General features: G+C 43.6%; 1 protein-coding gene across 1 annotated transcript in view; it reads right to left on the bottom strand.

Annotated features, from left to right (window-relative positions):
- Positions 1-13,462, bottom strand: part of nav2a (neuron navigator 2a) — a 90,193-nt gene extending 76,731 nt beyond the window's left edge. The window contains exons 1-2 of the mRNA XM_070837684.1: positions 13,382-13,462; positions 594-711 (exon numbers count right to left, since the gene is read on the bottom strand). Coding sequence (XP_070693785.1) covers positions 594-711; positions 13,382-13,456 — 193 coding nt within the window. The 5' untranslated portion in view covers positions 13,457-13,462. The remainder of the gene's footprint in view (positions 1-593; positions 712-13,381) is intronic.
- Positions 13,463-26,670: the final 13,208 nt, after the last annotated feature.

The following is a 26,670-nucleotide window of genomic DNA, read 5'->3' as shown; positions in this document are numbered from 1 at the left end:
CAAAATACATGTGGGTCAGTGTAGAAACCATACTGCTTATACAGTGATTAACTAATTACAGTCCAACTGTTATCAACCTGTAGTAGTGTTAGTTTATCATCTGTCCTGTTTTTATGGACTTTATATGGGCTCTTTATTTTGGTTAATAGTACATGTTTCTGTCCTGTCTGCAGTTTGTTTAAAGGACTAACTGTCAGTAAGAAGTATTTCACAAGTATCTCACAAGTTTACCACTCACCAGATTCCTATAAGTTTGTCTTTGTTTCTGAATGAGTCTGTGTGAGCTAGGATGGATTAGTACTTCAGTAGTGTTTACTGAATATATTCAATTGTGCAGCAGCTGATTTAGACTGAAATTGGCATTTTCACATCAGATCAAAGAGTCTGATGATGTAAAATCAACTCTATTTTGGGACAGAAAAGCTTGTTATGTCATGATTTTGTCTCTCTTTCTAAAAAACTGCAACTATTTGTTTGGGAGAGGTGAGTTGTGTCTTTAGAAGTAACTCATGATATGTTCCACATTTTTTTTTTAGCCACCACATGAGTCAAGCAGGCTGTCGACTTTACAATCAAATGTGTGATTCCCTTACCTACGACCTGTATGATCTCAGCCAGCAGCACTCCATCTGTGACGTCTGTTTGAAGGTCCTTGATGAGACGCTTGTGTCCTGACTTGGCAAGGTAGTGGTTGGCCCAGTCGGTGTAGATCTGCGGTCAGACACAAACACAACCACGGCGTTCAGTTATGAGCCAACAAAAACACCATCCAGCCCGAAACAGGGGCAAAAACCGTCAGGTAGTCCACGTGTTTCAAACTCCATAAACACTTGAAAACTACAAAAGGTATAAATGGTTGAAGCAAATTTACGACTCTAATAAAATAACAACATGGTTGAATGGGAGCAGAGTAGCCCTCTTTCTTTTGTTGGGGCTCCGATCTGGCATATATCCGCGTGGTATTCAAATTGGGGCCATTGTGCTCAGCCAGGGCATTCATCTCGGAGCGCACGGCGGCTGTTTTCAATGGGCCATGCTGACATCACTCTCTGGGGACAGAAAAGACCCTTCACTGCCTGGGGGGAGTAAAGGAGGGGGCCAGAGCAAGCATCTGAATAATCTGAATAGCTTCCTTCATAATTAGTTGCCAAACTCTCTCGCTTTTTCTCCCTCTCTCATCAAGAGAAGAGAGTTTCTATTTCTGGTGAGATACAAAAAAAAAGCACACAAAGGTTGAAGAGAAGCTGCATAGAACATTATTCCTAATAAAGAAGAAGTTATTTTTGAGGATCGAATACCTCATTACTCCGGCTTGATTTGTCTGTAAAGTGCAGAGACTGTGTTTAACAAGTGTAACTTCAGAGCACCTTTTCTCCCACAGGGATCTGAGACGTGCGACAGCTCGGCTAAATAAAGACACCTCTCCCGTTATGTCTCTCTCTTGTTTCACACAAACCCCAAAACTGTTGTGCCAGTCTGGTGAAAACTTCTGTAGTAATGTGACTTCTTCACTGTCATGTTAATGAGAAATCTGATTTCCCAAGCATGGTTTTTCACATGTGTGCATTGACATGAAGTGAGAGTATCGCTGTGACAGCAATGCTCATAGTTACTTCAATTTGAAATGATAAGATCAAGACCCAGAGTCAAACTGAGAGTAGAATCTAATAGTCTGAATATGTCTGCTTCCATAACTGAACAATATTTGCACACATATGCACTGTCAGCAAAAAATAAAGGGACAAGAGTAGGTGGGGAATCTGACTACTAACCTGCTGCCTATTGAAAAGACATTTTACCACATTTCTACTTTGCTTGAATGAAAGTGTTGTGTCATTTCCTGTGTATCCTTTGTCTCCCAGTTACCTGGTTTCTAATGTGCTTGTAAACCTTTTCAAGAAATGGAGCTTGTCGCTACAGTGAAATTCAAGTGCACGTATTAATACAGAATGAGTGCACAGCATTGTTTCAGTCAAAGCTTGGGCACGTAACATGATTGGCGAGGTGTGCGACACAGTTGTGACCCTTATTTCTTTGTGTCTGAACGGCAAACAGACCTGGAGCTTTTCGCATCGGATGAATCACCGCTCACGTGATGGTTTACAACAGGTGTGAGCACTTCAAAGGCGCACACGCACATACGTGTAACTCATCTTCACGCACAAGCTCAAATGTGAAAGGTTTATGAGAGTCCATGACCACACACTGAACACAAAGACCCTCCGAGCGACGTTTAAATCGCATGCCCAAACACAAACGCGGTTATAAAAAGACTCTTGAGTGACACACGGAGTTAAAAAAGCCGTCAAGCAGCAGGATTAGACTCTGTCCTTTCAATTCACACTCTCAGCTGGTCACAGAGGAAAGGAAGTGCAATGTTCAGGAGCTTTTGTGTGTGTGTTAGTTTTCTTTGAAGTGGTTTCGGGCAGGTAAATTGTGGGGTTGCAGTGTAATTAAAATGGAGGTGAAATGGTTAGCTGTCAGTTAGAGAGCTGGAAACCACAGGGGGGGGGGTTGTCAAAGTACCTGAGGGCAAGCAGGGGGGCACAGGGAGGTGGTGAGAGGAAAGAAAATGGGAAGTGAGCGAGCCACAACAGGTTGCTTTCACGTCTTAAACTTTTTAAAACAAATCTTTTGTCTCTGACGTCCTCCTCTGGGCAAATACACCAGGTCCAAACTGTGATGTCTCAGGTATCAGAAGTTCACGTTTGAAGAGGAAACATGGAGATGTGATGCATTCTTAGCACTCTGATCTGGAGAGACGTTGTCCAACAGCCAGAGGCATGTGATGAAAGATTAACATGTCTAACTTCTTCAAAGTACATAAAACAATATTTAACGCATAGAGAAAATGTAATTACACTTTCTAGCTACTCTGCTGAGCCTTTTCACTTCTTGGAGCTCATTGTTTTCATTTTAAAGGTGCAGTGTGTAGAATTTAGAGGGATCTTTCGGCACAAATGGAATTTAATACTTGTTATAAATAATGTTTACATTAGCGTAAACACACTGCACCTTTAAGACAGACTTACTGAATGGTCACGTCTCGCCTCTCAACAACCTCGTCTCCAGCAGCAGCAGGTAGCTGGGTTTTTTTTTTTAAAGCTCTGAAACAGCAGACATTCTGTTAACGACTAACGTTCGTGACTATAGCTGCTGGTTAACTAACCAAGCTAAAGAGACAGATATTCTTCAGGAGTTGGTTGAGACCAAAACAGAGATAAAAAGAGAGTAAACATTGGACTTACATCTGTTGAATGCAGCTCTGTTTGATGGATGTGTTAATGTGCAATTGTTAGCCAACATGTTAACCAGGGCAGCCTTAGATGGCTTAATATGTCCAGTTTGTGTGTCTGTTGTGGATTTATTCTGCCCCCTAGGGGCCAAACAGTCATATTTAACATCACTCAAGTCATTTTGAGGCCGCGGATGTGGATGCAAAATATAAACATAAGGAATTACTTGCTTGTAACCATCCCCTGCAGTACATCAATAGCACTGAGGTCCATCTCATCACAGACCAAATGTTACAACATCAGTTAGATTCCTGCAAATCAAAGAGCATGTTGGTAATTCAAACCTAAAAAAGCCTTCACAAATACATTAATCTGGATTATGTGCGTTTAACCACATCTTTATTGTAGCGTCTGTGATCTGAAAATTGCTTGAAAAGGTCACAGAAAGAGAGGAGGAGATGTGTGGGCTGATGAGAAGCAGGCATCTGATCTGAGAGGCATTTTAATAAGCTGCATGGTTAGTGAAGAGGAGTACTGACTCCATATTGACTCAGTATCTATCAGACATGAATGAGGAGTCACTACTTGCTACATCACAGTGAACCACTCTGCATATTGAATAGAAAATTTAATTAAAACTCTCCAGGGTCATAAACAACTGATGAATTGACACTGTCATTATATCAGGAATTTAATTTATTGAACGGATAAAAGTGCGACATACAGGGCAGGCTAAGTGGTTAGCATTACTGCCTCATGGGACACTCTGCCTTTTATTGAAGCAAATGAAATATGTCTGAAGCCTTGAGTATCAAACCATGTCAAGTATTAGAAATTGGAGTAATTCTTACTTATTCTGTAATCAGTTGTTTCCTCATCTAAATCAGGTCACTTATACTTTTAGATTTATGTATTTACTGTATAATCTTTGCTGTGATGACTTTAAGTTTGGCTGATTTTGCCAAATGTACAAAAACATGTTGAAATTCCTCAAAATACAGAAATGGATGAAGTAGCAAAAATAATATCCTGATATATTTCTGTGTGATACACTCAAATGTACTGCAGCCTCCTGTCCTGTCGCAGTTAGCCTTGCAAGGGTGTTTCCCTGCATCTGGCTCAATGCATGCTGGGATCTGTTTCAGTCATGGATGAGCCTGAACAGTGCTTAACAGGATGTAAAAATAAATAATAAGCACGACATGGCCTTGGTCCAGTAAAATGACAGATCATGTCATTATCAATATTGCTACACAGTGCACCATCCCCTTACAATCCTAATCTCTCCTGACATCCCCACGTCAACACTGAAGCACAAGGCGTCTCATGTGTCATGTTCAAGAGATGCTCTTTCCAAGAGGGAAATCCCATAATTCCCAGAAACTCCCAGTAATCCAGACCCTCCTCCTCTTGGGATTGAGAGTCTTTCATAGGAGCTGTAAATTGGTGCCAGTGTCAGGGACATTCCTGTCACCAGGGTAAGCAACATGACACTGACTCATTCACAGTCAGGGCCTTATGGAAAATATCAGATGCTTTGGGAATTTGTCACTGTCATGTAGAAAATCTGGACCCAGGTCGCATCCTTTTTTAGCTTTAACGCCGACAGTATTGGACCAGTGTGGAACTTGGTCCACCACAGACATCCACTGGTGTGATTTCTATATAGCTTGTCTATTTTACATTCATATTTTTAAGTTTTTGCAGACGTCAGGAAGACAAGCGAACATTCTGTGGAAACTAATGAGGACCTGAATAAGCTCATCCTCTATCAAAGCTTAGTCGGCTAAGGCAACGGTAAAAGGAGCCACTGAAAACGCTGCAACATTACATTCATCTCCACACACTGATGGGAGGTTACCTTCCCTGCCATCAGGAGGAAACTAATCGTTCACACGCTCTCACACACCAAAGCTGAAGCATCGATTTTTTGATCGGTGGCAGAACCTCTCTGAGACATTGTGATGTTTCATCTGAACTCCAGTCAAGACCAAGACCTGTACACAACCAAGCATCATTTGTCAAGTCACAAGCATGCATTGCATGAAAGCCTGGATCCAAGTGCATGTTCGGATAATAATGCCCAATTTAAGCCTTCAAAAATGACAGAGTCAGTTCTTCAAAGCCTGTGAGGAGCAGTGATGAGTCACTCATTCAAACAGCTGCGTCTTTTTTTTCTCTAGCACGAACACAAATCTGCTTCACGTCCAGCGTCCCTGCTGTCTCAGCTTGCTGAGTCACCAGGCTGGTGTGCGATGCCTACAGAAGGGCATGACGCACACAGGCCATCCCCGCAGTGCTGGGTCAGCCTGGGCGGGGAGAGGGCGAGGGCAGCCAGGGCACCACACGGGGACAGTGCCCTTGAGTTGAGTGGGACTTTCTGCAGAGGGATGACTGCAAAGTAGCTTTTCTGTTTTGCTCGGATGGCTCAGCTGCAGGTGCAGAGGCGAAAGTTTAGCGAATGTCACGACAGACACTGATCACAGAGGAGGAGGAGGAGCGAAGCAGATGTGCTTTTGTGCATCTGGTGGTCATGTGTGTTTGTGTTTATGTGTCCCATTATTCCTCTCTTTCCTCTCCTTTGTTGTTTGGACTGACACTGACTTACGACCTGCCTGCCTATCAAACACTGCAGTGATGTTGACAAAGACTCTTGTGTCATTACTATGTCAAAACTTTTAATAGTTAAAGCTTTTAGGTTGCTGTTGCTGGATTTGTTTTAGTTGTCCTGTTTTGGAATACTTTCACTCAGTAAATCTTGTCTTTTTTTCTAATTCCCTGCATTTTTTTCCTGCAAAAAACAAGTAGAACACTTGCCAGATCTTACCAAATCACCTACAGCTTTCCATGTAACTATAATCACATTCAGTCAAATATACTGCCTCAATCTGCACAAATGAATCTCCTTCCAACTATGAAGAGAGTGAGACTTTTTCTTTCTCTCTCTTTCTGTCGTCTCCAAGAGACCTTTTTTTTAATCTAATACTAAAAGCTATTATCAAGTACAAGTATTTGGTTTCTGGAAGTCATTGGCAGCACAGAGCTGGAGAGCATTAGCATTACATATTAGATATATAGAATCAACTCAAAAGGAAAAGTGGACACCTGACAACACCTGATTTGCAAATGACTGCTCTTATGTAGGATTCTATTCATCATCATTAAATATGTTGGCACAGCGCCTGAGGTCTGTATGATCTTAGCTGGATGATAATGATGATGATGATGATGATGATGAGGTGGTGCATGTATCCAATGGGTTTTGAAACTCATAACTGAGAGGCTTGGGAGTTTTCTCACCCTGTTAAGGACCATTGAGTCTTTCCTTTGAAGTTGAAGCATGAAAATCACAATCCAGCAGCTAGATTTTACACATTTTCACATGACAACAGTCACACACAACACTTCAGGTCTGTCCATCAAGGCACGGTCCTCACATACGTTGACGACGCAGGGCTTTCCAGAAACAATTATGCTGATAACTTCGGGACTATTAGCCTTATTACTTTCAGGGTTCAGTAAGCAACCTAAAAAAAAAAAGCTGCACTTAACACGCCATTATGAACTAATCTACCGGCATGAGCAAGAACTATAAAGAGAACACAGCAGGACCAAAGCTGCTATAAAGTGCTATCTCTCACGAGAAGCTTTCATAGGGAGCCAGGGCTTTAAACAGCTCTCGTTATAATTCAGGTAATAGCACTGAAGTGAGTGCTGAGTCTACAAAACACATGCTCCGATAACAGTGCTTTCTTCTACCTTTTCAAAGGAAATCTACCTTTGAACGCCAAGCACAGAGTAAGCTTAGACGAAGGCCTCTTTCACTGACCATGTTCAGGACATCCAGGGGTTTATGAGGTGGAACAAAATCCCAACGGTAAGCTTTCATTCATTTGTTCAACTGACAGTGTCTGTTACCTGCCTCTGTCCCGGGGCTTCTAAAATAATTCCTGGCGGCTCCTGGAGATCTGGCTCTCCTCCTGACGTTTCTATTTCAAGCTTCCACTTAAGTCTCTTTCTCTCATAACTCCCAAGTCCGTTCGGTTAATGTCTGTGGTAGATGCAAACATTTAATCTTGGCTGGTTTCCCCCTTGTTTTTCTGTCCATTCACTTCATTATCAACTATTCACAACACCCTAATAGCCCATTCAACCTAACAGCCCATTAACTCTAAAGCCTTCGATACATTAACCCTTTCGATCTCGCTCGGGTTTCTTACCACTTTGTAGTGTTCGCAGGAGAAGCGGCTGTAGCTCCTGGCCGGCACCATGAGGCCGCCATACTGCGCCATGTGGGACTGTCACGTTGATAGAGACAACTGACAAGGCAAAGCAAACAACCAGAGCTCCATAAACTTCCAGAAGCACAGAAGACGAGAGCGCTCTCTCATAAAGACGAGTTGGAGCGGGTAAATATAGCCACTCTGATGACTCTCCTGTCCCCCTCACATCTCTGTAATAGCTGTGTGAGTGAGTCTGGCTTCCCCTCTGTATGAACAGGACATGCTTTACTCCTCTTTATCTGTACTTCTCTCTTACTTCTACTTCATAGTGAAGCCTCAGACCTTCTGATGCTGTTTTAACCCCTCTCTCCCTCTCTGGCTGTCAGTCTGTCTGAGTCAGACACCCTGACTCAGTTCCCTCTTCTGCTGCTGGTGGAGAGACAGACCAGCAACAGAAAACCCAAAATTGAACATTTTATTTTTGGGCACTCTGTGCTTTAGCAAATTTCATTAAATCTCACATACATATCAATGTGGTTAACTGGAATCAAGCAGCTAAACAGACAACAGACGTGCTTTTTTCCAGCCACCACCATCGGGCTCAAAGGTAAATCAGAGTTTTGGTTTTCAGGACAGACTGAAATGGAATGATCGAGCCTTCTTCACTGTCCTTACAGCCTCACAGCAGGGGATAACCGCTCTGATTAGCGATACTGCCTACCTGCTAGGGTGCACACATGACCTATGATGGTCTGCTCCCTCAAACAAGCTGTGTCTTGTGCTACATCGGTTCATCATAATATGTGGTGATCCGGGCACAATTTGAAGAAGTTTTCCAGTGCTCATGGTGCCCCACAGTTCACACCAGATCCCTTGGTGCGGGACAGATGGTGTAAATGTGATGGATGTCTCTCCTCGATGTGAGAACACTTCGGTGTCTTCTTCCTCTGACACACCTGGTGCTGTACATTACAGCGGGCGCCCACACACACACACACACACACACACACACTGACAAACATGACACGAGAGTTCACATGGGAGGTCTCAGATCTCCCTCTCTGGGTTTTACTACTGTTTGAATCCCGGCATTGTCTTATGTCTCCTGCTGATTTAATTTTACGTGGCTGCCATCAGCAGCGTCATGCTCCTGACTCTAAATTCACACCTAGAAGCTGCCCAGAACAACTCCACACTTCAGCTGCGGGCCACGAAATGAGCTTAACTGAATAAGCTCAGAAACTGGTGGCTTTGTTCAAGGACACACATGTCTGTGCTTTGATACAAACACATAGAAATATGAAGGCAGATGTGGAAACCCGTCACAACTCCCCCACACTTTCCTCTGCTGCTTAATGCCAGAGTCGGACAAGCAGTCGTGTGTACGGACTTTCAAAACATCAAGGGTGAAAATTAAAAAAGGGGCACCTCCTCCATTTGAGTATGACATCTGGCCAAAAAAAGAGCCATGAGGGTGTCACATTGGAGCGCAGACAGATCCTGTTTAAATACACTTTTAAAAAGGAAAGACCTCTTGTAGCCAGAGAAAAACAGGCAGGGGCTAATGCTGACAAGGCCTGCATTATTGTAACCGTCTGTATGAAGTAGTTTGGAAGGGTTTGTATGAATAAAACGCATTTGTAGAAAGTGGACATTGGCTTCGTGCTCCGTAGTATAAACAGAACCAATTCATGCACTGCCTCCCACTGTGTGTCATAATCAACTCCTGATTTCCTGACCTTTAGGAATTACACACAACAATCTTCTAATTTTCTCAGCCAATCCATAATGTTTTTTTTACTACCAGTGTTGTTTCCAAGGTGAAGGGCGACCTCTTTAACAGCCCACGGGTGTTAAGCGCAGCACACACATATTCTTGTCGGCGACCTCTCGTGTTGCCTGACCATGACGAGTCTCATCGTAGAAACTCGGCAACCCTCCATGCTGCTGCAGGCTGAGGGCGGCATGTGGCAACACATCCCCTCTGACCCAGTCTGGGCTGGCTAGCAGATGGCTGGTGGGAGAATGATGGATGGACTGATGGATACACTTGCACAATAATCTAACAGAAGGGTGTGAGGTGGGGAAGGGGTGGTGGATAGGTGCAGGTGTTAGTCTCCCACTTACCAAAGTGTGTGTTATCTTCTGTCACACTTAACATCTAGACTCAACCGAGACACTAGTTGTGATTGCAGAAACCCCACTCAGCTTAAATAAGTCAACACTGGCCGAAGGGAATCCTTGTCTGCACAGCTCTCAGTGAACACTAGCATACACAGACAGATGGCCTCTGAGAAATCAGTGTCCCTGGTCTGCATGATATGACAACAGAGGACGGCAGTCTGCTCTGCCAGCTGCTGTGCTGCTGTATGCAGGACACAAGGCTTGACCACAAACTGGACTGAGGCAACCTGGTGGCTCAACTGTCTTAAGTGCATGGATGCTGTCCCACCTCTCTCCTACAACTCTACTGTCTGATGAATGGAGATGATGGTAAGCCCAGAAAGAATTGTGCTGTACTGGGCTATTTGGTGTAGCACCTTTGCACACCAAAGTGTTAGAATGGTTTGAGACATTGACTTTAAACTTCACTTTCATAGGTGCCAGGGGTATGGTTGCCATAATACACACACTTAGACATGTCTGACTTTCCATAGTGGTTTACATCAAACCCACTTATGTTTTGTTCCCCTGCTTCAACTGTGATCCTTCATTTTTCTAAAATCATCATGTCATGCTTGTTCTAATGTGACATTACATCTGCTAGACCAAAACTAGCACTAACAAGGGAGTGCTGGCAGCACAGCGGGGATAACTGTAAACAGACACATAGAAAATCGGAAACCAATTGAGAAGCAGAGAGAGTGGTGGTCTGTGAAATTCATTCATTGTGTACACAAGTTGCATGTTCTTCACACAGTAAACGTTTGGAACTAGCAAACATTCTCCATCACCACTGCAGCTGGAGCTGCTACTTCTTCTCTACCCCCTGCAGGATGCACCACGAATGGTTTTTGGTCTGTGGGGCCCCTGGCAGCTACTTCCTCCCCCCCTTGGTTCTCTGTTGTACTCACACAGGCCTCTCAAGTGGCTTTAGCCCGCAGAAAGCTGAAACAGGCCACTCTAAAAGAGCCCTCATGTCTCTGCTTGCTCTCTGTTTGGCACATGAAAGACATGTGGCTTTGTGAGGCATGGAGGCCATACCAGGGACATGCTAGACAAAACGACTTGGCCAGAAATCTGCAGTTTAGAGTATGGGATACAAAGCCATCTACCAGAAAGCCAAGAGACAGAGTGTGCTCATCTGTACATGTGATACATAAACTGATGCATCACTGCTGGTGGATGGAAAATGATGCTGGTGGATGCTTGTGTACACCATTTACCCTGACAATTCCCAAATATTCAGCAGTTAATCCAGAATATGATACTGCTGAATCATAAGTAATAGACTTCTAAATCCCCTAAATTGGTAGTACAAAAAATAGCACAGCAGGGTCTGCCGTGCAGCATCTGATAAGGACAAATCCTGCCACATGCAGCCCGATGCACATGAGGGCACAGCAGCCCAGCAAGTGTTATTAAATAGAGTTTAGCTTGTTAGCCGTGCTATATGAGTGAGCATGCCATATGCAATGATAGAACTGATTTCCATACAGAGGAAATTCGCAAGAAGCTGCCTCATGGTCCTTAAAAATCATTGCAGTGGTAGTAAGGGTCTGCACACTACAGTATCATTGAGCTGACTCAGCAAGGTTAGAAAATGTTTAATACACCCAAAGATTACTTTCCAAACCTTAAAGATAATGCACATCCATCATGCAATCTACTAAGTTCAAATACGCCAGAGATCCTTTTTCATCTCCTCTATTTTAAAACTATAAGTTTTAGTTGCACTAAAGCCAAAGGTTCATGCCATTTTTTCATGTTATCCTGGTTTTGACTCAAGCTTAAGACTTTGACTTTCCCTTTACTACAGCCTATAAAACATGTATAAAATGCCAATAGGTTAAACATTTTAAAAAAGCAATGTTCAATTGCCCATAGCAACTGTTGTCTGGAGAAATTTTAATCCAACTCACGGGGCTAGAGGTTTTAAAACTTTGGAAACTCAAGTGAAGACAAGGCATTGAATCAAACTGTCTTCAGGTGTTGTCCCACCTGGATGGCTGAGATGAAACTTTACAGACAACAAAGACTTCAACAACTTGAACGCATGTTGTGGCTGTTGTGTGCACATCAGTACTACACACAAAGATGTGCACTAGATGTGTCCTTGTACTGCCTGCTTGATTTAACTAATATTTAATGTCGTCCTCTTGCTTTGTGTTTTACGCTTCATGCTGTCATGTCATTTTTAGCTGCCTTATCATTAACAGCAACAATTTCTAATATAACATGTTAATCTTATCAATGTTGTATCATAAGTGGCTGCTTGCACCCTATTTCAATAATTCTGTTTTATCTTTAGGGAGTTTATTGTAACATCTGGCCAGGGATTACAGATGTCAACTAGTCTTTTGGGTAATTCTGGCAGCAATGTTCATTACTATACACTGTCTCTGTCAAATAAATTCATTTTTAAAAATGCACCACATGACAACTACAACAAATACCTTATAATAAATTACAATTTATTCATTCTCTGCTTTGTGTGTAGTGGCATGTCTCTGACCAGGATTAAGCAAATAAATCATGTGTTTTGATTTATGCAGCATAGGTCGTATGTTGACATAAGGACCATGACAATAAAATAATCAATAGACCTGTATTAGAACTGAGAGGATTATGGACATCGACCACACTTCATATTAAAAAGGAAGGTTGTTTTAATTTCTGGGAGTGTGTGCACATGCTCAAGTGTGCACGCCTGTGATCTCTTTGTCATTCTTATTCTCTTTCACACACACACACACACACACACACACACACACTGACCCTGTGGCCCAGCGGCCTCCTGCCAGTCACGCTGTGTGGAGGTTAGCAGTGTGTAATTAAACTAGCCTTCTTATCAGCTCATCTCTAGACTCTGGTAATAACCTCCTTTGCCTGCATCTCCCCTTCCTCTGTGGGCTCCCAGCAGATCCAGATAAGGACCATGGCTGAAAGAAAGAGAAGGAAAGACAGAGAGAGAGAGAGAGAGAGAGAGAGAGAGAGAGTGTGTATCCCATCCACCTGTGATGTCTGTAAACTCAACAGGGTGCTCGTCTTACAAAATTACTTTTATTAAATCTGCAGTTTCCTACTTTTATCACATACATCAGCTATTACAAAGATCTTTTTTTCTCATTTGTTTGCACCACATGACCTATCAGCACCTGATCAGCCCTGTCCTTTATCACAGGGGCCCAGATCCTGCTGAATATTTACCATCTCTTTGGCCTTATATCACAGTGGGCAACAAAGCGAAACCAAAGACTGTCATTTTCTTATAAATGCTTGAAAGGACACACACACACACACACACACACACACGAATTGCTGCAAAACTGTGGTTGAAGTCCTTGCTAAGCCTATTTTAACTTTCCATGCAGACATCAAAGTGAAGCAAGTATCAGGTGAGGGGAAAACCAGGATCCACCCCTTCAGCACTTTTCTCTGATATTAAAAAGACCGCCACTAATCCATTGCATGCCTGCAATCCAACACCACAGCTACTGTAAGGCTTTCGGCTGATGAGACAAGCATTTTCACTGATACATAAATACACAGCGGGAAAAAAACATGTCCTGAAGATGCAGCATCAAGAGAAAAAAAAGCAGGATAAAAATGCGAACACTATATTGATAAAAGGACTGTCAACAATAGAAAAAAGCCTATAGGGCTGTGATTTCATATTTCATAGACGCAGAAAAACATAACTGTGGCGCCATAATTCTTTTAACTGCCCCCTGGTGTTTCACCTGGAAGTGTTAAGCCTACCAGTTTCATGGTGAAATTCTTCTGCTCCCAGCGGCACAGCATCAAACTCATCTTGCTTCTTGCAGCTTCCTTCATCAGAGACACCTGCCTCGCATCAGGAGAAACTTTTTGCCGGCCGGCCAGGCCCAAATATAAGCCATCAGAACCAGCTCTGGACCAAACTGGACCCAACAGAGCTGCAGCAAATAAAAGAAAACTCCACAGGGAAAAAAAGAATCCAAAGAGGAGGCTGCAAGTTTGAGAAAAATGCCCTGAATGAGTGCACCATGCAGATCCAAACAGTGGAGCTGCTGCTTGCTTGAGCCCCAGCAGGTCTCTCTATGCCTGAGGGAAGAGAGCTCAGCGCCTCCAGCTTCTCTCCACCCACTACGGGACACGGAGGAGGGAAAAATAAACGCAGGAGGCGAAAGGCAAGAGGAGCTCTGTGGCCTCTGCTGCTGCTCTGAGAGGCAGCCAAACCAAACGCACCAAGAGGAGGAGTAGATCCCCCCTTCCCCTCCTCTCTTGCCTATGGCAACACATTGTGCTATTGCTCTTCAATGGACCGTCGGTCATATGGGGAGGAGAAAGAAAGAGAAAAGGACAGACCTCTTAACCTTCTACTACCCCTCCCCCGATAGTCAGCCCCCACCATGAAAAAAAACGTGAGGGAAAAGGACAATAAAAGGATGATCAGTGCACCCTTGATAGCAGTGGAGAGAATAAATAGTGGGAAGTGCAGACCTCAGAGGCCAAACCGCACAGAACTCAACACTGGCCGCCTGTTTTCTATTTATTATTTCTTTAACCAGCTTCTCTGCTGCCTGTTAAAAAAAGCCACGTTTTATTTTCTCCGACCAGAGACGGAGAAGTCCGGTCTCTGATCAGCCGTCACCCACATCACATTGTAGCAGCTGCCTGTGTGTATTTATGTGTATGTGTACAGTGGGTTCATAACCTAGGCATTTCTGCATGTGTGAGTGTGTGTGTGTGTAAGAAAGTCCACAGCACAGGATGCCGGCTGTTTGAGTATGTTCCAACCCCCTGTGCACACACACACACCCCACCACTGACCACAAATTACAAGCCGAATTTGAATTTTGGGAAAGGCCCAAGATTTACAGAAAGTTCCCACAGTAGGGGGATGCCTGATCACTTCCAGCAGGCTGAACAAAAACGCTTTAAGCTTCACAAAAACACAATAATACTGAAGTCATGCTGACGGTATAAATCACTGACCTGTGATCGCTCTGGAGAAATAAATATCTGTTTTGCTCCTCTACAGCCAAACACTAGAACACAACAGTGATGTAAATCATAACTGGTTCCTGACAGCTCTTGCACTCGTTATCTGGAGCAAAATTATGCAATTTATGTTTTTCAGTTTGTGAAAAATAAAAACAGACGTGGAGTTGATGTAATCTGCCTAATTTCACCTGAATTTCATTAACAGCATGCTGAGACTGACAGACTGCAACACAACACAGACCAAAACAGAAGAGGCACCGGTTAATTTTCTATCCCCAAATAACAACATGAGTCAAAGCAGCGGAGCTTTGTAAGACAACAGCTTTGACTCTCGTACTTCATTTCAGGAGCAAAAGCCATTCAAAGAAACTCAATGCATCACAATGAAATGTGCACTAACTGAGTGACAGCAGCTAGAAGCCCTGAGGCTCTGCTGAGGTACAGCTGCAGTGGTTTAAGCTAAATACTAATGTAGGCATGCTGACCTGTTCAGAAAGATGTTAAATATGCTAAAGTTGGGCAGACTTAACGTTTGCTTTGGTCACCATCTGTGATCAAGGTGTTAGTATGCTAACATTTGCTAATCAGCACTAAACGAGCACAATAATTAGCACTAAACAATAAGCACTTGGTACAATAAGCACAATGGTAATTAGTTTTGCATGTATTTTCTCATAAACCAAAGTATTGGGCAAATTAATTTGACAAGATGATGATCATCCCGAGCGAAACACATTTCATGACAGTCTGCACAATAGCTGTCAACAGTTCACTGCCAATGTCAACCTCAAAGAGGCTTCAGATGAATCATGGGTTTCTGTACAAAACTTTGTGCCATATAATATTTCACTGGATGGGTGAAGACATCGACCTGCAGGTGGTGTCAAATAAAAAGTCAAGGAATCACCAAATTACGTAGAATTCATCCTCTTGGCACCACGAACGTCAAATGTCACACCAAACCACCTGCTAATTGTGGAGACGTTCCACAAAAAGACCAAACCTGTCGTGGCGCTTCAGGAAAAGTCATCAATCATTAAAGTCAGTGCGATTCATCCTCTCAGGACCATGAATGTCTGTACACAATGTCATGGTAGCCCAGAGTTATTGAGATATTTCAGTCTGAACCAAAATGGTGGACAAGCTGATCAATAAGCAATAAAAACCAAAGATGGACATTAAATAACACTTTAAAAAGTTGTTTGGCATGGTACCATTACAGAGTTGGAAAACAAAGTGTTTAAACACCAACACTGTACAGTATTTCATCAGCACAACACAACAGGAAGCCCATCTACTCAGCTTCCCACACCACGGAAAAATCAGTCCCCCCTTTGCTCCTAACCAGCATTGATTTAATGACATACCGGCTTTACTAGAGGAGAAGATGTCAGCATTTAGTGCTTGTGTTTAACAGTTTTAGTACAGGCCCTGAACAAGCTCATTAAGCGCAGCCGCAGTGAATGGGCTGAGTATGGTTCCTTTCACAGTCCCAGATAAACCTCAGTGTGTCAGGGACAATGGGGGGATAGCCCCGCCAGGGAGGGCCCTTTGTTTTGGGGAGCCCCCACCACCGAGCTCTTGAGTCTGGGGAGGACGACTGGGGTGACGGGGGGGGGAGGATGAACCTGCTTGCTGTCTGTTCCGTTCTGGATGATAAGGTGGGGGTGAAGGACATATGGACTCTCTGAGGATAAAGAGACATAAACAAAAGCCAGCGGACAGGAGTCCACTGTGAGGTAATGCTAGACTGACTTCTTTATTTGTCTTTTTATTGACTTCTCCTCTTTCACGTCACACAGATTCGCATAATGTGGTATGAAATGGCATCGATGTCAAACGTTGGCACACGCACAGAAAGCCGAGTTTAAATCAAACAATTAGAGACACATTTGGTGCGAACATGTAAAACTGGTCAAACTACAGCCAAGATGACAGATTCACTGTCGGTCTGCAGTAAAACTGTCATCAACTAACCAGATGACAATGAATGCAAATGTGTTATTTACTGAAGTGACATTAGGCAGTACTGACAGTGTCATCTGGACAGACACAATCTTCAGCAGCAGAGAAAGGAAAGCAGTTTTTTTTTTACGAGTCCCTCAAAGAAAGGCAACTTGTTAGTGAAAGAGAAGAAGCTCGGGATGTTGGAGTCAAAGTTCTGCTCATCTGATATTCCCCAAATCCCTGGAGTGCTTAAACTCCATAAGTTTTAAACTATACCTATTAATTTACTCCATTACATTCTGTAAGATGCTTTTAGATGTTTTAATTGTAATTCATTATTTAAAATAAATCATAATTTCAATCAAAAGGTACAATATCAAGATTAGAAAACCACAATTTATGGATTTTAGATGTATGTTCCTGTAATGTAAAGGCCAAAGACAATGTCATTAAACGTATCTGGATAAACAGAAAAAGACGGGATGGATGGATGTTTGTGAATGTGTGGAGGAGATGGAGAGACTTTGTGTGTTCAGAGTCACTGAGAAGCTTCTTGAATGGCAGATTTACAGCCCCGTCTTAAGATTCAACGCTTCTCAGGCAGCTCAGGGCCTGTCTGTGTCAACTGGGGGAGTGCAGACATGCAGAACGTACACACAAACACACACAGATCCAGTTTGAAATCAGAAGAATAAAAACAGCTTGAGAAACTCCCAGAGGCGCCATGAGAACACAGCTCAGTGAAAAGTCAGCTGTCACCTTTTCACAGCCAGACAGAGCTGACAGGAAGCCATGACACCTTTCACAGCTGCATTCCTGCCGGTTTACCTTAAACACTCACATCAGAGTCAGAATCCAGGTGAAGTGTCACTTGTGATATCAGGAAGACACAGTACTGGAAAGTGTGTAACCAAGGAGCCGAGCCATGTATGTTGTTGATGGGACTGATCTACGCCCTCAGCCTTGAGTATCCCAAGAAGCTTTTGAGGTTTTCCAGAAACTTTTTTTTGTAAAGAGTAAAGTTGCTCAACAGACCCCAGAGCCTCAAAACTAAACTCATGGAGTGAACTAAATGTTCTCAGCATCATACAAAGGTGCTCCCTTGTGCTGCTGCTGAGCCAAATTCTGTTTTTTTTTGCTTTGAATTGTCGTTATAAAGTAAAAGTTGATGTTGAAGCTAATGGCTGTTAAAAAACACCGTTTGTGTTTAGTCTCTGCTTTCACTAGCGAGTCTATCTGCCACCCGTGGGATCCTTTGGTGTGTCATATGGACGCACCCCTTCTGCTGCATGCCTTCATTCCTGACTGCTCTTATTCCATCAGGTTGTCAAATACTGATGAACTTGGAGAGTCTGTTAAAATGTTTTCGATGCACTTTGAGGTTCTAGCTGAATCTCATCTTGTCCATTTATGGTCGCCTCATGTTCTATAATGTAAAACTTGTAGGACTATTGACGAGCTGAGCCCTTGGTTGACTGTTCAGTTGAAGAAGATACTTAAACGTGCTGGTAAACTTCCTTAAAAAAGTCCTATTGATCAAGTATTACTAATAATTATTGGGAGCATGTGCAGTCACCTGTCAGCAGGTGTCCTGAATTAGAAAGTTACTCACTTCTTGTATGTAATTAGCTGTGTAATGTATAAAGAAATGTACCTAACTTCTTTAAATGTGTTATATCTATTATATCCAAGTAATCTTTGATTAAAAACATAGTGTGAGCTTTAATCAAATGATCAGAGTGCAAACTGTTACCTCAGATTTCTTGCTCCTATAGTTTCTTTCTTACAGTGAACTGTGACAGTGATGAGGGAACAGTAAGTCTGGTCACTGTTTCAGTCATTTGCTGTATCATCACTACCAATGCTGCCTGTTTACACTGAGACAGGCTCTTTAGTTACTGTACTGGATTTAGATCTTTGTAGTTCTGATCAGCAGACATCATGGGCTCTCTGCTGGCTCCACAGAGGTCATCAAGTAGCCTGCCTCTCGGTCATCACTGACCCCACGGGCCTCTGGGGGGGGTGACTTCAGCTCTGGTGACCTCTACCTCCTGGCCTCTCCTCCTTTTTCCACACTGCCTTCTGTTTCCAGACAGAGATGGAGCTGATTGTGTTAGTCTAACCGCCTCTGCAGCGCTGATTCCCCAGGGGGCGCCACTCACAATGACCGGTTTGTCTGCACCAACGGACTGCCTGTGACGACTAACGCAAGGAGAGGAGAGATGAGGAGAAACTGAAGAGGGGACGGCACCTTGGGGGGAGATCAATGGAGGGACGTTGACTCAGGAGAAGCAGATGCCCGGGCTTAATTAATATGGTTATGTTCCCAGCCATGACCTCACACAGGAAGGCGAAGGGACAACCACACAGGAAGTGGAATCTGATCGAGACGCATTAGGCAGAGATGAGGTCATTACAACTGGAGCCAACTGCCATATGATCATGTATATCCTCCAAAAAACCATAGATTTTTGTCATTGTTAGTGAATTTATAGGACAGAATATGAAAAACTCAGAGGGTAAGCACAAAAGTATAGGACCTTTTTGAAATCATTTACTGATAACAACATTTGTTTTACTGTTTTCTGCCGTGCAGCCACATTAAGATCTCTCTACTTCACTGGAACGGGTTCTCTGGGAACATGCAGGAGAACAATGATCCTTTATTCCCGGCCATTTAACCTTTAAGGGCAAAATGTAATATCGCAATCTGGCCATTCAAAAGGAGGCAGTACTTTATTCTTTTAATTAGATGAAAATAAATATAAAGCACATTTATTCTAGTGAGTAAAAGCCTTGTTCAATGGGCAGAAGTGTCTCAGCTACATTCAGCAGCTCCACAAGTTGAGACCAGATTGAACTGGAAAGTTCATTCCACACTAAGAAAAGACAAACAGCGATCACATTTATTAATATTTCATTAAATTATGAATTTAAAATCCAAATCCAATCATTGCTTAAACTAAAAGATGTCCCTGAACACACCTTGGAGTTAATTGGATCTAGAAATCCTACAGGAAACATTGGCCTGTGTCTTTTAAGCCATTTCACACTGAAAAGCTGCTCAGGTAGCTGCTGGGGGAGGACCTGCCTCCTCTTCCTCAGATAAAGGCCACATGCTGCTACCTCATCATCTGACCGCAGTGCGCCTGTGTGTGTGTGAAGCCTCTGGTCGTATCGAATCTGCAGGAAGACCGTCTCAGTGTTCTCTGAGAGGACATGGAGGTGTGTTGTCACTCTTATCAACAACACCTCTTATCTCCAGAGTGCCAGCTTTCACCAACTTAGGAAAACAGCCTTAATTCCAGGTAGACAATAACCAGACTTTTCTGACAGTGGAAATTATGATACAACCACTCGTCAATGATGCAGCGTAAAAGCTGAATCCATGAGATCACTCACAAGACCAACCAGGACATGTTTCCTGTGCCTTCTGTCTGGCAGTCTGTTAAAACCGTGGTTATTCCATTGAATAATGAACTCTCCAACAATGACTCTTTAAAAAATCTATTAATTGTGGCTTTAACTCGCAGCACCTCCTGAGGACACATATGTGTATATGTGGCCCTTTGTCGTGGTAATAAAAAAGCAGCAATATGGTCACTCAACCCCCCCCCACATCCAATCTGTCCTCTTCAGGGCGGGTAGGAGAGCATTAGCAAGCCAATGCAGCATGATGGTACTTTGCCTTTCACTCTCACCTGCTGGGCCGGGTCTTCAGGAGACTCGAGCTGGATGTGAGAGCCATAAAAAAAGTCATTACTGCCTTTTACAGGAGGCTGGGGAGGAGGGGAGCGGCTCGAACAGAGATCTCTTCCAGGGGTGAAGTGAGAAGGGTTTTAAAGGTTGATGCTGACATTTACAGGCTGAAGATGCTGATATTAGCATCATTCTGTTGTTTTAACCCGACCTGGTTTTTCTCTCTTAAATCAAAAATCTGTCCTCCAAAATAGCATTTTGACCATAATGAGACATAAATCTTTATAATAATCTTTATAAAGTGAGCAACTAAGGCTTAACTATTCATGTGTATTCAATATTAGAGGGGAAACACTGAATTTAAATTAAGAACTACAGTATATATGGATGAACAACCACATAACAAATTATATACCCAATCTATATATCAGTCTGAGTCTGTCTAATCTCCACCGTCCACCGCCAGTAGTGCCATTTAATTAGCTTTGAATCCACATTAATTAAATGAGTTCACATGTATCACTCGGTATGTAGGTTCACAGAAATACACCTAATTTGAATAAATGACTCAAATTAGGGAAATTATAATTTTGGGCAATTACACATGTTCAAGAAAGGAGGAAGTTGAATGAATGAGATTATCACTGATGCATCTGTCAACCAGTGAGAATATAACAGTGATGATCTAATATCCTCACTGAGCTCTTCTAGCCTTGATGGGGGTCTGTCTAAGCTGTGGATCCTGGTTTATTTACACCAATATCATCTTAGTAAACATTAATCGAGGTGGCCCGTGACCCTCTTCACTGCGTTTTTATGTGATTAGGATTCAGCTCTCAGGCTGAGATGAGCTTTCATAATGAGTCTAATAAAACCAGCCTTTACACGCAGCCCGACTTAAGCCTTTATGTGGAGAGATACTTATTAAGATAGCAGCTCCTTATCACAACAGCACACGAACAAATCTCTCTATGTGGCCGTGTGCTCATGTGTGCACGTGACTTATAAGGTCTATACACGCTCCACGTGCCATCAGAATTTATTTTTCAGGGTCTCCTGCTGTGAATGTGGCTTTCAGACATTCTTGGTTTGAACCTTTTCTCTTTCAAAGCTGTGGCTGAGAATTAATGAGCTGGCAACAATGATCACAAAGAGAGAAAAAAATGAAAGCGAGAAAAAGTGTGGGAGAAAGAAAACAGAGAGAGAGAGAGAGAGAGAAGGTCAGGGATAAAACTGAGGCATTAAAGATGAACTGAGAAGCAAAGACGGTGGCCTTGAATGACTCGCACACACACATGCAAACACACTCCTGCTGGTGTTAATGAATGGAATCAGGTGTAGGGCAAAGAGCAGCCACAAGAGGGCAGCAGAGCATCTGTGCACGGCTTTGCTCTGGGTGATGACAGACAATATGGTGAAAGGTTAAAGGTTAGAACAGCTTTTCATTTCATATGGTGTCACACTCGAGAAGGACGACACACACACACACACACACACACACACAGGCAGAGAGAGCAAACATCTTCAAATACCATTCACACATTTCCAGACTACCACCTTCACATCATATTGAGCAGATTGTGCCAGACTTCTCTTTCTCCTCTCTCTCTCTCTCTCTCTCTCTCTCTCTCTCACTCACACACACACACACACACACACACACACACACACACACACACTGTACTGTCCTCTCTCCTGTCTGTAAACACGGTCTGGGCGTTTCTCTCTGTTCCCTGCTGCACTCGTTGCATTATGGATTAACTCTTTGTTACAGGTGTCCACAGCATGTTTGTGTGTTCAGTGCCAACTGGGCCATCTAGCTGGAGGAGCCACACACAGCCGTGACTGCACTAATTCCTCAGGTAACGTGTGCTAATGTGTGCTGCTAGTAGTTACGCTCAAGGCCTGTCGTGTTGAAGTGTTTCGGTACAACCACACCTTGTTTTCTCTCCACTTCAGTCCTGTATTTCACAGAATGCCTGAAAACATCCCTGGATTTAAACATGGTTTATGTACTTTTTATGCTTTATCCTTTGTTTTGTTCCTTAAGTGTCGCCTGTGTTGGCTCACTTTCTGCATTAGGGTTCAGATTTAGATTGAAAAAGACCATCCAGGTTCAGTAATGGTCAAATAAAAATAAAGACCGACAGTGACAGAGGTAGTAAGAGCAGGAGGGCGAGTTGTCCTAGTTGAGATATGACTCAAACCTCAACCCACTCTTATGCCTGTGCTGGATTCAGGTCTATTTGTTGCTACTGTGGGTGCTGAAATTGGTCTCTCCACCTCTCCAATAATGGATTTTTCTCCCTGTATGATTGGTTGGTGGAAAATGGGAGCTCCAGAAAGAAGCCCTCGTGACTTGAAAGATTTGTGAAATGCTGGATTGTTTCGGGGGAATGTGCTTTCCCTGAGCATTAGACTAAAAGAGTCAATGTACAGTGTGTCTCCTAAGTCGGCCGTCCTCATGAAGAAGCTCAGAACAGCCAACAAAGGGTGAAAGCATCAAAAACATACAGCAGCCTCAGGGTCTCTGGAGAGCCTCAACTCATCTCTGCCCTCAAAGCAGATTGGGTTCACACTGAGGACCGATGGTGTCTGTGCATGAACTCCACAGAGGGTTGGACCAGCACTGATAGCTATGGAGGGTTCAGAGTCCTCACCAGCAATTCTGCCTCTCAGGCCTTCCTCCGGTTCAGCCGGTCCTTGGGGTGAAGCCCAGCAGACACAGTCCAGAAATAAGGGCGATAACACCGAGCTATTAACCAACTAACTCTGCTGCTCTGTATTACAGGGATATCTATGAATATAACTCTAATACTTACATTAACTATTAGAGAACCTGTGAGTTATCTGAGGAACATAGACATTGAGACACACGTTACTGAAGCCCAATAAGGTCCATAGGTGTTTTTCATCTCTTGTGAAGGATTTTGTTTACTGCTACACAAATCAAATGTGCTTTATAAGAACAGTTCACGAGTGTCTGAAGATGTAGATGGACTATACATCTGTTTGAGAGTGTCTGCGATTTCTGAAGCAGATGAGCACAAATACCTGCGGAACACCATTTTTGCAGCAGCAGCAGCAGCAGCTGGATCACTGACGGCTTCACTGTCAGCTCAAGTTAAAAGTTGATTTTGACAATAAAAACAGCAGCAATAAAGTGATTCGCTTGCCTAAACATTCACAAGCCTCTCACATTAATGTGCCCCCCCCACACACACACACACACTCAGTCAGCACAGATAGATTTCAGTACATATTCACATCACTGCTGCTGGTGCGGAAGGTCAGGGGTTAACCCAGCCAAGGGTGAAGAAGGCTGCTTCATCAGCACCGCGGGGATGGAGAGAGGGAGAGAAAGGAGGACAGAGGAGAGAGAGGGAAAGTCATGGAAAGTAGGTCACTGAGAACGTGATTAGCCACAAAACAAACGACACCAGCAGCGGACGCGTGCCGTGCCTGACGGCGCTGGGCTCCTGTATCTTCCCCTCACGCGACCGTCATCACATCAGATTCAAAATTTTTCTCCTAAACAAAAAAGCCTCAGCGGCTCCAAGTCACGCTTTACTGTAAAGACAGGTTGCCAAGCATGCACTTGGCTCGCTAAGACACACAAACACACACAGACACCTCCTTCCCCTCACTGCCTTACATGGCGTTAGAGCGATCCCTCACGCCGTTGCAGCCGTTTGTGTGGGGTTGCTAGGCACAGCCAATATTTCACAAACACAGCAAAACAGCCACCCTGATATCCTGCTATGCTGCCATCCTGGACAGCAGAGACACAGCCTGCTCCGTCTCCGTCCAGGAACTCGCTGAATTTGGCTTCATTACTCTAAAATGAGTTCAGTGATATTGTAATTGTGTGTATTGATTAATGAGAAATGATCAGTCAAAGAGCCACCACGGCCACAGTTTGACACACAAACTGTGTCAGTGACTGATGACGACTGGCACTGTTGCAAAGAGCGCGAATCATTAAAGCATTTGCCTCAGATATCTGCAGAGCTCTGTACAGATTTAGAAAATTATCATATCCAGATGTGTTCAAAATGAAGTAAACCACGTTTGTACACAGCTGTAAAAGTTTGTTTGTGTTTCATTAGAAAGTAGCTTTACTGAGTAATTAATAACAGTACTTTGATGGACAGACGTAATGAAAAGACAGCCAAAACAACAGTGGATAACCACACAGCAGGCGAGGATGGAGGTGAGACTTTTACATCCTGACCTGAGGGTTTCCTCCTGCTTCAGACCCTGGCGTGATGCTTCTCGGGGGTCCTGAGCCCACTTGCTGGCCCAGCGAGGGGATGTGGGTCTTGATGGGCGCCGGAGGCAGAGCTAGGGCCGACGGCCGGCTGTGGGTCTGGGGGATGGGCAGGGCGCTGTGCACTGGTTTGGGTTTGGGGAGTCCCGACTTCATCTTTGAGGCCACGAGGATGGCTGGCATCTTCTCCCACGCCGCCTTATGACCGTACCCTGCACTCCCTCTCACGCTGAGATGGAAACGCTACCAGTCAGCAAGATTCCTCATTAACTCGTGTATGATCCAGCTACTTCTGTGGACGTGAAGGTATTATAAGACTGAAGATACACACGTGCAGTTTGCACCTGATCCGCCACTTGGTTGAAGTAATCTGTGCAATTTGTCGGTGTCCAGGTCTTGGCTGCTCCTGCTGGATCTCAGCAGGGGGGAGAGCTGAGCTCCCCACCATGCAGTGAAGGGGTTTAAAACCTAGCAATGCCACCTGTTTCCTGGTACAAAGTAGCTCTAAATATCATTTAGAAAAGATCAAATCCTCCTCAGAGTGATCTTTTAAAATTGTCCAGATAGAAATGAGAAAATCCACTCTGCAAAGTCCAGGGAAAAGAAAAATCAAAATTCCCACTTCAGACTGAGAGGAATCCCCAGTTGCCTGGTGGCAGAGCGAGAGTTCCTTTCCATTTAGTTCCAGCACTGAGCAAGAGTCAGTGATTGGCAAAAGGTCCATATAGGAGGCAGAACGATTCCTCTCTCACGCAGCCCTGCTAATTACGTCATAGCTTCAGGAGGACAGGGAGGGAAAGACTGAGCTCTGCCGAGGAGGAGAGGAGAGGAGAGAAGGGAACAGACGCAGAGAGATGGAGAGAGAAAATAAAAGGCAGCAGCGACACAGCGACCGCTCGCTTCAGCGACTGCTCAGCCTGTGACAGCGCAGCCTGAAACACACTGTACTCTACTGCCTCTCTCCCTCTCCCTCGCTGCTAAGTCGTGGTTAGCAGCAGGTGTGGCTTAGATCAGGACTGACATATGTGGAGAAGAGCTCAACACATCTACTCAGTATGCTCCTCCAGCCTGCCTCTCTCCTTCTGTCTTTCTTTCTATTCATACTTAGAAAAAAACAAAAGCCCATCTAACTCTAACTCTAATCTTGAGTTATTCAGGTTTTTCAGTTCAGTGTGACAATTGTATTTGCTAATGAAGGACTTGACTTGAATCCCATGAGAAATAAGTGGAAATGTCTTTAAATGAGGCAAATTACTCCTCCTCTGTCTATGTGAGTTGCATGAAACGATGTAATTTTCTAGTAACCATGTATGCAAATAACAAATCACATCAACCAATTCAAGATTAATCTGTTAGGTCAAAGGTTTTCACTTCCCCAGTGAAATATTTCAACATTTACTGAATGGATTGTCTAAAAAAGTTAATGGTTCCCAGATTATGTATCCTGGTGACTTTGATGATCCCATGGTTTTTTCTCTAGCGCCACCATGAGGTTGACATGTGTGTTATCTTGACAACTATTAGATGGATTGTTATGAAACTATGTACAGACATTCATGGCCCAGTCAGGATGAACTGTAATAACCACCCCCAGCTCAAAATTTCATTTTGTCCAACACTTGGATTTGGTTTACGAGCAAATAACTGCAAAACAAGCTGCCATCAAAACATTCCCATCAGCCTCACCTGCACTTTGTAGTCAGTGCTAATAAGCAAAAGTTAGCATGCTAATATGCTAAGCTACGATAAGAGCATGGTAAACATTGAGCCTGCTAACCCCATCTTTCACCCAAAAAATTATATTGTATTAGAACTCTTGACGTTTTACAAGATACGCAACACAATAGATCCTCAAGACAGCGCTGCTTCGTTTTCAGGAGGTACGTATAACAGCCACTGACAGCGAGGTTGTTGTATTAATACTCTCTTCTCTGCATTCTCTCCCTCTTCAGGCTCTATTAAGCTTCCCCTATTTTAAATATGAGGATGGCCAATTAGTGGACCGGTGCCTGATCAGACTGACTCCCAGCAGGCTTAAGCTGCCGAGGTGTTTACTCAAATCCTGCTGCAGAACCAAAGCAAATAGAGAAGAAAAAGACAAGACAAAAAAAGGGAGGAGGAAAGGCTTTGCATTTTCTCCTCTTCC

This window comes from Pempheris klunzingeri, chromosome 1 (genome assembly GCF_042242105.1).
Source record: "Pempheris klunzingeri isolate RE-2024b chromosome 1, fPemKlu1.hap1, whole genome shotgun sequence".
Lineage (NCBI taxonomy): Eukaryota > Metazoa > Chordata > Actinopteri > Acropomatiformes > Pempheridae > Pempheris > Pempheris klunzingeri.
Note: the sequence above shows the minus strand (reverse complement) of the source record. Positions and strands in the feature narration are given on the sequence as shown.